This window comes from Polypterus senegalus, chromosome 11, assembly GCF_016835505.1.
Source record: "Polypterus senegalus isolate Bchr_013 chromosome 11, ASM1683550v1, whole genome shotgun sequence".
NCBI classification, from domain to species: domain Eukaryota; kingdom Metazoa; phylum Chordata; class Cladistia; order Polypteriformes; family Polypteridae; genus Polypterus; species Polypterus senegalus.
The window spans coordinates 57,920,396-57,933,221 of NC_053164.1; the positions used below are offsets into that span (position 1 = coordinate 57,920,396).

Below are 12,826 nucleotides of genomic sequence, written 5' to 3' on the forward strand. Positions count from 1 at the left end.
GGCAAGATTGGCCAATACATGCATTAATCCATCAAGAGCTGCCTTAAAGGGAACAGTAATATCTTGCTAGTGTATCTTTAAATCTTATTGTGAAAGGGTGCAGTTGTTTGAATGAAAATTGTCAGGAAAAATGAGACTTGTGATATCATGGGGTATAGTGTAGGTGTACGAATAAAGAATCAATATAGTAGTATGAACAGCTGGCCCAATCCCTAACCTATCCTTTCAAACTTTCAGTAATTAAGAAACCTGAATTCTTGTGATTGGCAGTAATTTCTATTACATAAAGTATGCTTCTTAAAAACTTATCCAAAGACTCATTCGCATTTCTATAGGTGGAAGAAGAATTGTCTGATCTTGATGCAAGCATGAAAACGTAAATGATCATACTGGTTTTCATGGCAATGACTGAAAAGTATGACAATATTGCTTTATATCATGAGATTCTCCATATTGCTATTTACTTACAGATCAATAAGAAAGAATGAGGAGCCATATACACTGCAGATTACACATTACAAAAGCAGGGCCAGATTAACAATAGAGACTATGTAGGCTTCAGCCTAGGGATAATGCATTTTGGGGGATTGAGCTTGCAGTTACTAACTATTAATTTATTTCATTTAGAAATCTCTGTCCCCTCCACTCCCGCCCCATGATTTGTGACTAGTGGTAAATGCTGCACCAATATGAAATATCCACATAGGAACCTGCAACTTGCTATCCAGGAAGAAAAGGTAAATTGTGGATCTGCAGATTTCTTTACTAATTGGAAATCAGCATGAGGAGCCTCTCACCCGATCTCTCACTGGAGAAATGATCAAGGGCTCCCCTGAATTTTAATAGCCAATTACCACAAAATATTTTAAACTGGCCACATGTATAAGGAAGAACTGGTATCACATAATTTGGTTTTATTTTCTTTGTTCCACTACTTGTGTTTCATTCCTAGGTGCTAATGTATGAAATAATGATACAAAGGCAACATTTCATGCTCACACATGCAGCAGTCATTTCCTTGGAAACCAAAGGTATTGCACAAGCATTTGGTTTCACACTCAAATCAAAGTCAAACGAGTCTTCTTCTGCCACCCCTAGCATCTCTGATGATGATGTCATGTAATGAAATCTACTTCTTATTCATATTATGTCACTACTCTGATCTTCGTTTTTATTTTTATTTGAAAAAACATTTTTTCCCAGTTATAAGAAAACAAAACATGACTGTTTCCCATATACTGTATGATAAAAAGAAAATATCTGAAGATTTCATAAACTGGGTTGACACAAAAAATGAAATTTGTTTGAAAATGCAGCATATAGTGAACTTAATAAGTGTATAAATTCTATGCACAGCATATGCATTTAGCAAATTGATGAACAACACATCCTCAGTAGATCCACACTAGATGCCGAAGCAGTGGAGCTTGGAGGATATTGTGAAATGAGCATACTATGTGATTAACTCTTAAGTACAAAAAATAAAATCTTACCAAATGTTTTTTCTAGTGGCTTGTCCAGACTGCTGTGATGTACGACACATGTGAATATGTGTTTTGTCTTTTCTTCCAGTGTCAATGTCAGGGTATTTCTCAGTTGGTATGTCCCATCTTCATTAGGCAGTATCTCTCCAATTAATTCTCTTTCAGCGAGTGTATGCTGTCCATCTCTAAGCCATCTCACCTCAATGTTTCTTGGGTAGAAACCACTCACATGACATGTGACTTTAATCCATTCAGGCTGTACTTCTTTCCTTTCTATCAGTTTCACTTCAGGACAAACTACAGCAGGACAAGAAAAACAAAAGAAAATGTCAATTTATATTTTTGCATTATTTCACTTTAGGTCCAAAACATGTCCAGTACTCATTTTATCCATTATCAAACTTGAACAATCTGATTCTTGGATATAATAGTCAGAGTTTGACCCAGCAGCACAGAGTGCAAGGCATGAACCAATTGTGAAAAGGGCACTAGCCCAGATTTTGCATTTGACTTGTCCTTGCTAGATAGACTTGTTTTGGGTCTTCTAACCAGAAGGGCATTTTTGATATATTTTGGAAGTATTTTGAACCTTAAAAGCCAGGGCCTCCTTTAGGCCAGAGTAAGCTGAAATCAGCCTGTGGAGTTTTGGGTCAGACTGCCTGGAGTAGGCTTTGTTTGTGGGTGTTTTTGGAGGCCTTCCTCCTCATTGTAACACAAAAACAGAAGTATATACTGTCAAAATCTTGGGATTTGGGAGTATCTCACAGGTTGGGAGACTGTGGGGAAAAACAGTAACCTCATTTCTGTTTCCATCCCTAGAGTGAAGGAGAAGTCCACAAAAACACAGTGGCCTCACTTCTGCCCTAAAATTTCTAACCCCACCTTTTTCAGTCCCCACTGTATGAAAACCACCTGCCAACCAGAAGCTGGTGTTAATTATTAGACCAGCTCCTAAACAGTTCAATATTTAGTTAACCTGTATTTCTATATTTTTTTCCTTATTGTACTAAGATATCCTAAAGTATTCCTGGACAATAAACAAGGCATGGTTTGGGTTCCCAAATCCTCTTCTGAGTATTTTCTGCTTTGTTTGTAATAAACAAATTAACTACTGATTTTACAAATATTCAACTCAGATATTGAAGCAATTTAACATTCTGAAAATTAGCTAAATACTGATTTTAATCTAATGGATTAGACTACATTAGTCACCTATAAGCTAAAACGATAAGACCTAGTATTCACATTGAACATGCAGATTTTATTAAAACTGAAACTGCCTATCCACAGCACTATCTGATAAATTTAAAAGGTTAAACAAAGCAATATGGTAGTAATAAACAAAACTCTATAAAAAAGAAAGAAATGCCATTATCAGTCAAGAGGCTGGTATAATTAATACACTTTTCATCTTGTTTTCTATTAATTTTGTGTAGGTGATGGATGATGGAGTAAGATGGGTGACTGTCCTGCTTGCATTAAAATAAATGAATACTATATATCTTTAATTTGAATGTATCTGTTCTTAACAAATGCCCCATGTTCTTCAAGAAAACAATAGGATAATGAATCCAATCACAGTCATCTGCTATGTATTGTATGTGACAGAGCATAACATTCTCAAACCCCTGTTACATACATAAGCTTGGGGTGTGTCAGTCAATATTTGGGACATATAATGTTACAGGGAAGGATCTGGATTTGACACTGCCATTACCAAATTTTACTTTGCCCTAGAATGGAGGTGGAAAATCTGGCGGAATAGTGATATCACTGCTACCCAGCATGATGAATGCTTAATCTCTTCCATTTCTTCAGCTCACTATTTAAGGTCACCTGACCCAGGAGATCATCATCAGACTGGACCAAGCACTCAAGATGACAGGACCTCTCTGAGAGCTAAAAACTAATGTCAACATTTCCTTGTTTTACAACTAACCTGGGACATTTGAGGATATCTCCCTGTTGCCCCAATTCTTCTTTTGATTATCTTGTGTCCTTTAAACTCCCCCTAAATCCAATACATGGTCACAGGGAGTGAGCCTATCATGATTAATATAATGTTATTGCATGTGCATGGAATAGCCCCTAATAAAATTGCTTTCAAAAGCAGACATTTCATCATCAGTTAAAATAATTGTGTGAATGTCCATTTTTACAGCTAAACAAAGGATATGGTTGTAGATCTCAGGGGCTCTCCTTCTTTCACTGTCTAAGCTTTAATTAAAGGTGAGACAGTGGGGATGGTAGAGCAGTACAGATATTCAGCATCAATCATTGATAACAGTCTAAACTAAACACAGAACAAATTTATAAGAAGGGGCATACATAAATTATTCTCAGGAAACTCAAATAATTTCAAAATTGACAAAACCATAATGACACTGTTTTATAAATCCTTTTTTCAATCTGTTGTCACATGTGCTTTTATTTATTTGTTTGGCAATCTCAGCATTAAGAATATAAACCACCTTAACAACAGTGTAAAAACCAACAGCAAAATTACTGATTTGCAGCAGACCTCTGTTACTGAGCTGTAGGAAGTTAGGAAGAAGGCTGAGTCAGTTCTGTCAGACAGATACCATCCTCTTTTCTCTAAATTTAAGCTTTTTCTATCAGGCCATAGGTTCAGATTGCGGAGGGTAAAGAGTAACAGATTTAAGAACTCTTTTATTCCCAGAGCTATAAACATTTTGAATTCTGTTACTTGTGTAGATGCTGCTAAAAGCTAAATTCTGAGTTACTATTTTGTGTACTTGTAAAGGTAATTATTAATCTTTGTATTGATATTGAGTGTGTATGCTTATGATAACAGTAGTTGTCAACTGTGTCAAATTTCCCTCTGTGATAATAAAGTCTACCTAAATGCTATCACTAGAACTGCTAGTGTCTGATAACAATATCCATCCATCCATCCATTTTCTAACCCGCTGAATCCGAACACAGGGTTACGGGGGTCTGCTGGAGCCAATCCCAGCCAACACAGGGCACAAGGCAGGAAGCCAACCCACTGCAGGACACACACAAACCAAGCACACACTAGGGCCAATTTAGAATCGCCAATCCACCTAACCTGCATGTCTTTGGACTGTGGGAGGAAACCGGAGCGCCTGGAGGAAACCCACGCAGACACGGGGAGAACATGCAAACTCCACGCAGGGAGGTCCCGGGAAGCAAACCCGGGTATCCTAACTGCGAGGCAGCAGCGCTACCACTGTGCCACCGTGCCGCCCCTGATAACAATATATCTGTATATTATATAAAAAAAAATCCTGCGATGAGATCAGACTTTTTGGAAGAGATAATTTCAAGTCCCATGAGACGAGACTTTGGCCATGAGATTTTTTCAAGCCACGCCCTCCTCTCAACCATATTCAACCACGCACACAGTACTCTCGTCTCTCATTCGTGTGAATGTTTTTTACAGACACAGTTCCTGCTCTCTCAGCTCTTATAAATGTTAACGTTTTCCTCACTTTAACTTCCCTATTAAAGAATTTCATCACAAAGGGTTATCAACAGAAAAAATGAGTACACGGGCAATCCTAGCACAGAGAAACGATGAAGTCAAATGAATTAATGCCAAAAATTTTGATTGGTTACATGGCAAATTGATTAAATGCGTATCAATAGACTATGCTGAAACATTTAGTGGTGATTGTGCGGAACATGAAAACATCAACTTATAATATCCTGAAGAATATCTACAACCATTAACACCATCTTGTCTTCCACCGCATAAATTACTATAGAAAGAAGGATGTATCCAATAAAGGTAATGTACTAAATCTTCCACGGATAACATCAGACAACAAAGGAGATCTTGCTATGCTATTCGTATTAACAGAGCCAGGCTTAGGGCGAAGCGAACGAAGCGACCGCTTCGGGCCCACAGCTGGAGGGGGCCCACTACACTGTGCCTATAACGGTATCTTCGGCGGAGAGGAGTTTTTCAAAACTCAAGCTTATCAAAAATTACTTACGAAGCTCCATGAGCCACGAACGTCTGAATAGTCTGGCATTGATTTCAATTGAGCAAGAGATAGTTGAATCTCTTGATTATTCTGAACTTATTCATGAGTTTGCCAGTGCTAAGGTTTGAAAAGTGTCTTTTGTGTGAAATAGATTTCAATATCTGCTGGTAAGTTATTTTATACAGAAATCTGAATATCTCGAAAGTATGAAAACAAGCTTTAAAACCAAATAAAAATGTAAAAACAAAATAATGTGGATCTCATCTTCATAAAATAAAAAAAAATATATAAAAATATAAAAAGCAAAAAAAAAGTGCTTGGCCTAGCTACAGTATTTACCTCCATGTGCTGCCTAGTGGAAACAGCAAAAGCTGGCTAAAATGTAGCTTTATCTGTTAATTTATCGTCACTAAAGACATTGATGCGGGCCCATTCCAACCTCCATCACTCATACCCTTTACTCTGGGCCTTGTACGACAGTCTGCGCTGACAGCCTGCAAATTTGGCTCCTGTCAGTGTGTTACGGTTACGGTTGTCAGTGTCAAACGAAAATCGTCAAAAAGTGATGGTTGTAGATGCCGGGAAAACGCATTTCTGCAGCTCAGAATGCAGAAAATCACTTGCCGGCCGGAGCTCTGCCCCGGACCCCCTAGCTGCAGGGGTCGGGCCCCTTATGGGGCCCTCAGTATCAGTTTGCTTCAGGCCCGAAATTGTCTAGGGCCAGCTCTGGTATTAAAACAGTTAACAGTTTCCGGTTAGAATAGCTTTTGCAAAGACAATTAACAAATCTCATAGCCAAACATTCGAAAAAGTTGTTTTATTTAATAGAGAGAAAGAAACAAAATTTTATCATGGGCAGTAATACGTTGTGTTGTCACGATGAATGTCCAAACACAGAATCAAAATTCAATGCGATATTGATGAAAATTGATTTCAAAAAATTGTTTTTACTGATGTTTTACAGTAAAAGTGTAAATTTAAAAAGTATTTGCATGTTAATTTGAAATTCAAATAGAACAAAATCATATAACACAACGAATAACTCTAACGCAACATGAAACATAATTTACTTTCAAATTATTACATTTTATTTTTTAATATGGTTAATTACTCACTGTAATGTAATATAGTTAGTTCTATTATACATATGTAACAATTCCCATGAAAATAAAAATCTGTTAAAATTGTACATCTATATCCCCATATGTGAGTGGCTGAACCGCAAAGTGGTTAGCACATAGCACCAGCCCAGGGGTTGGCGAGCGAAGTGAGCAGGAGGCAAATCCCCTAGTTATTATAATGTAACTTAATTTAACAATTATTGCTACTGACTTTAATGGAATAGCAAGGAATTCCTTTTTGGTTCATGTTTCTTTTTCATGATTTCATTTTACCATCCTTGATGTATTCTGTTGTAATGTAATTAAATGTCATTGATTATATATTTTTAGTTTTCTATTGGTATTTTATTATCCCATAGTGAGTAATGATTTTTTTTATCTCTTTGTATTATTACATTATATTGATTGTATGTTCATCAATTCTTTTTCTTATGTTCCTTGTCCTCTTTATGATGTTGCAGCTATCGAACCACTCCCAGATCTATACAGGCCTGGTATAGCCTGAGTGCTAACATTCTGGCATTTGCATATGCTCATATTTGTTCACCTCTGACTTGTTGTTTGGGACTCTACTATATATTGTCTTTGCCAGTACTTTTGTGATTTTTTTTAACACTGTTTTCAACTTTGGTTCTGTCTTGGGTTTACAGACTTAGTTTTGTTTACCTCCTTGTTTACCTCTTCGGGTTAACCATCTTGATTCCTCTTTTCATTCTTGTTTTTGGATTTTTTTTTTTAAAAATAATGATCTCTTTATATCAAGGAATGTTGTTTTTTCTGGTGGGTTAATATGGTTACAATTTCCCTTTCCCTTTCTCAGCCTTGTCATAATGTTTGCTCGGTCAGGCTATAAAGCTTACTTTAGGTTTGGGATCAGGCTGATAGCGTTTACAGTATAGGTGTCACACTTAGCCTTGAAGCCTAGTTTCATATTAAAGTCTTTTTGAGTTTCATGAACTACAGTTTAAGTCTGGTCAGTTAAGGAAGGCATTTACTAGTGCCCAAGTAATTATAGATTGTGATGAATATAATGTGTCATAATCATTTGTGCCTATCTCATTCATTGTGCTGAATAATATTTTGTCTGCACTCATAATGTGAATGACACAATATAAGTAACAATTGTGCCTTACTGTTGGTAGACAACAGTCTTAGCTAAGAATGGAGGTGCAAGTTATTTTTGTAAAGATATGACATGGGTATTCATACATAGGTATATTGAAAATGAAGAAGTAAGACTGAGTTAACAGCTTTTTGGGTGAGTAGTAGAAGAGGTATAAAGATGAAAGGATAATAAGAAGAGAAAATGAAAGAAATCAGGTGTGCTAGCACCATCAGGATGGATTCTGAAGACACCTAAAAATACCTGGATCAACAAATCTGATAAGAAATCTGTTTCATTCAGCTCATTCTCATTTGAACAAGAAGAACTACAGATCACAGAAAGTAGTGGTTATTCAAACAATGTATGATTCAAATGTGGGAAACAGACATAGCCGCATGAGGGTGTGGAATTGCAGAAAAGAAGAGACCAGCCTACTCTATGATCAGGAGCCTATTGGGATTTAAGAAAATTCTATATGAGGAGTTGCTTTGGTTGTTACAGAACAATAGACTTTCTTAATTTTAGTAAGAGCTAACTAATCAAGAGAGAAATAAGGATCATAAGAAGTAAGAAAATATGTTGAGCTGCAGTCCCAAAATCCACCAGAAACAAAAGAACTTTAGATCAAGTCTAAGAGAAATCAGGTTAGATGAAATAATGATTCAAGGCAGTTACAGTAAATAATATGAAACAATCACAGGCATGGGATGGGTACAAAAAGAGATGGTGGTATTTTAAAAAATGATAGCAACCCCATAGTTGCTTCTCCCCTGAAAAGACAAATTTATCTAATCCAAGATGTTTGACATGTATGCCAGTTTACCATGAAATTCTATTGTGGTATTGTGCTGTATAAGTGGGGACTATTTGTCTTCCAGAAAAGTAACCATCTTTTTATACAATTCAAAAAGCCCAATTAATATTTTTCTCATGACAGACACCTACTTTCACTGTGAAACAACAATTGATTATGTTCTGATTGAAGCTGGTCACACAAAAACAAAAACATGCAAATCTTAAGGGCATTATTCTTTACTAAATTGATCATTTCAACAGCAAATTCCATGATCAATCAGCTTAGGCCACCAACACTTCAGTGGCTGCCAAGCTTTTACAGTGTAAAAAACAGTGAATCCATGTTGCCACAGGTGCTCTGTTCAAACTATTTTGCATTATCCCACTGTATTTTCCTGTCATACTGGTCACACCATCTGGTGAACACCAACACAGTAGTTCCAGTCCAATCTATTCTCTGTGAAGTAGCTGTCAAAGGAAAGGAAAACCTTGTCTGCTGTCATCACAGTTAGGAGTTCTTTACACATCAGTAAATCCTCATGCATTTCATCAGATAATTCATCAATTTGGATGTTAAAATGGAATTTGCTCTTACACAATCTACAATTTACACTTCAATATCTTTACTCATATTAATAATTCATCATCTAACATAATCATTAGAAATTGGAATGGCTTGTGTTTTACTAGCAGCGCTTTCTCTTAATACTGTACTTAATACAGTACTCTGCTGTTTTTGAAGCGGATCATGCTTTCGAATAAAATAATCTATGGATTTCTCAACAACTGTTGACTGCTAAATACTGTAGATGCTATTCAAATTTCAAGGGCTTCATGGATTCATTCAATTCCCACACTCCACACATGGTGGTTTTTCATAAACATAGATATGTGACAAATCCACATTTAATGCAGTCAGGATTGTATTTATGCACAAAACACTTTACTGCCTTTGAAATGGTTGGGAATTTCTCCTGAATCATTAAGGTTTTTCCTTTTAAAAAATGGGTACATTTTCCTAATTTAATTGACTTAGTCTAAAGTAAAAATTTAAACCAGAACAAGTGGTTAACTTAAAGTGACTGGCCAATAAAATCCACTCTCATAACAATGTTTGAAAGCTGTTATGTCCTTAGTGTTAATAGCCTATAAACCTGACCTTTGCTGCACAAAGCAGACAGTAGAGGTCTCCATACTGCACATGACTTTTAATGATCAGCATGTACTCGTTACACGAAAAACCTCATAACCCAGCAGTAAACCATCCAAAACCCACTTTGGGCTGTGCCCCAGTGGTTGGGAAACCAATGCTCTAGTTCACCCTTGAGCTAGAGCTGTTGTGCTGCTGCTGAATAAGACAAATGTTACACTCTTAACCATCATTTTAAATGTCATAAATTGACAATGAATTGACAGTTAAATAAAATATTACTGACCTTAAGAAGTACCTTAAGAAGGAAATTATAGCCATTGGCTGCTATGTTCAGAAATAAAGTCTCACATTAAAGATTCACACTGCCAAGCTAACCTCTGTGCCAGTGACTGTGCTCTGTCTGAGAATACTGAGATACAGCATTATATCAAAAAGGGAATTTTTAGCAGCTGCACTTTTGTGCCAGAAAGAGTAATGCATTTCCCCATGAATCTGCAAAAAGCATTGCAAAGAGCCTAACAGTGAGGTGAAGAAGGCAGCATCTCAATGTGGATGAAAGACCATGTTGCAAAGATTAAGAGTATTATTCTTCTTATTATTATTATTGTATTATTCTGTTTCTTAAAACAAGTATGCTTAAGTTATCTTGATATAATACAGAGCTAGTCTGTAATGGGGATGGGAGAAGGTCAACTCTGAGTCTCCTGGAAAGCTTGATAAGTGAGCTTTGGCCTTGAAAAAGGAACTAAATCTTGGTGTGGTGTAGATGACACTGGTTCAACCACTTCCATCCTGTGCCACATTTCTAACACAGTCTGCTGCAAATGTTGATTCTCCTCCTGCATTTTACACACAGATATAGGCAACAAGGAGGAAGACTTAAATTTAGGATTAGTTGTGTAAATACTGATGTTAGTTTTAAACTACAGTCCCATGAAAAAGTAAGTACACCCCATGAAATGTCTTTTCTTTTTTTAACATAATGTGCTTAGCTCTTGATGACCAATTCAACTAACATATATGGCACCTTTTAGTTTTACCTGTTATAGTCAAATGAAACTGATTTGCTCTAAATCTGGGGTAGTTTGTATTAGTCCATCCATTCGTCCACCTTGAAACCAGCTTATTCTAGTTCAGCGTTGTTGGGTTCCAGAGCATATTCAAGCAGCAGCAGATGCAAGGCAGGAACCAAACTTAGATAATGTTTGAGTCTATCACTGTACACACTTACACTCAGTTGTATGGGGCCAATTAAGCCATCAATCTAATGTAAGTCTTGACTAAAAAAAATCCTGCATATATATGGTGAAGCTGGTACTTTGACACAACCTTCTGAAGCAGTGAAGATGCAGCACTCACCTCTGTGCCATCATGTTTCTCATTATTTGACCTACCAGACTGTCAAAATTGTAAAAATAGAGACCACTGTGCCACTATGATTTGTGAGTCACTATGAGTACAAACATCTGATTTCTTCTTCATGCCCTGGTTCACTACCTCCTATACTCAGGATAAAATACCATATCACATAAAAGGAGATCCCCAAATCAATATAATCTAAGTTATGTCAACAGATGCTGAAAACATTTAACATTGCCTTAGTGCAGGGGTTCTCAGCGTTGGTCCTGAGGACCCCTTGTCACTGCAGGTTTTTGTTCCAACCAGCTTCTGTTTTTAATTGAACTCCTGGGCTAATTAAGTGAACTAATATTTCCCAAGTTCTGTGTTTAGGGAACAATATATTAATTAGAAAACTAAGTTTGCTAAAAAAAAAATATTAAAATGTACCAAGCAGTTATATAGGAATAATGTATTTTTTTTTCTTTTTAATAGTATTTTCATCTTGATTTTCATTATATTTTTCAAGGTGCTCTAATTATTTAATTAATCCATTATTTACTAATTGGTGGGTCTGACGCTAAAGTAGTTGCAGCCTTTGATTATTCAGTGTTGTTTGCCAGCGTGTCTGATCTGCTCGTTTTAAGTTGTCATTATTAAGATACAATGAAGGGGGAAAAACTGCACAGAGAAAGGGCAAAGTATAATGAAATCAACATTAAGAAAGTTAAGCATTTAAATCTATAGCAAAAGCAGAAATATTTATAAATGTCTTATAAACGTAAAAATCATGCTGCTATGCTTTTCTGAATGTCGAATAAAAGAAAAAAATAATACCAGCTAATTAAATGAGCTCAGTGTTATCAGGTGTTATCACTGATTAGGAATCTGGTTGGAACAAAAACCTGCAGCCACAGGCGGTCCCCTGGACCGAGTTTGAGAAACACTGCCTTAGTGTAACATTATATAATTGTCAATACACTCCAGTATTTTTCAGACAGCCTAAGAGATGGATCTTACCTTTTTTCTCTAAATACATTTTTCCATTGGCAATGAACATCTTCAGCCATTCAATGCACTCATAATGATAAAAGTTTATCATATTTGGCATATAACTTGTATCAGCTTCTCTCCTTTGTTTATCGGACACTGCCTGTGGAACAGCAGCAATCCAGCTATTTGTTTCAAAATCAAAACTGATAAAATCATTCCCATCATATGCATCAAACATATAGCCTCTTCTTGTTCCATCATGATCCATTTCACACCTAGCAATTCTGAGGTAAGTGTGAGTTCCTGGAAGAGAATCATGAAGAAAAAAATCAATAAATGAGTGCATAGTAAATGTTTTGGTTATACAGCGAATAAAAGAATAACCTTATAGGTAACATAATAAAAGAACTCTTTATCATTGAAACATTAACTAAATTTGGCCATAGGTCATTAAAATTACACAAAAGAAACATACGTCTAGTTTTACGCTGCACTTCTGATTACCTGGGAAATTCCCTTTTTATCATACAGCATCAAGCATGTCTAGGCCACAGACAAGGTCTCTATATTCTGTGTTTATACCAGTAGATGATGTAGTACAAATTCTTTCTCTAGTATATTTTATACACTTTGGTTCAATCAGAAGAATTTTTCATTTAAACTGTATGTGCAGCTGGCATCACTTGCAAAAAAATCTTGTTCTGTGGAAAAATGTTAACTGTTCTTTGTCTTCCTGACCATAAATGTTTAGAGATAAATCCAGTGACAGGTTAATAAAAATTAAAATTGACATTTGAAATTGAAAGCGATTTAAAATAAGTGCTTTACAATTGGCCTGTTGAAAAGCAGTTACTGAACCTATA

At 36.2% G+C, this 12,826-nt stretch overlaps 1 protein-coding gene across 1 annotated transcript in view; it reads right to left on the reverse strand.

Moving 5' to 3' along the window:
* The window catches only part of LOC120539023 (major histocompatibility complex class I-related gene protein-like), a 52,875-nt gene that overhangs the window by 23,045 nt on the left and 17,004 nt on the right, over nucleotides 1-12,826 (reverse strand). Inside the window, exons 3-4 of the mRNA XM_039768712.1 lie at nucleotides 11,991-12,266; nucleotides 1,494-1,781 (exon numbers count right to left, since the gene is read on the reverse strand). Of these exons, the coding sequence (XP_039624646.1) occupies nucleotides 1,494-1,781; nucleotides 11,991-12,266 (564 nt within the window). The remainder of the gene's footprint in view (nucleotides 1-1,493; nucleotides 1,782-11,990; nucleotides 12,267-12,826) is intronic.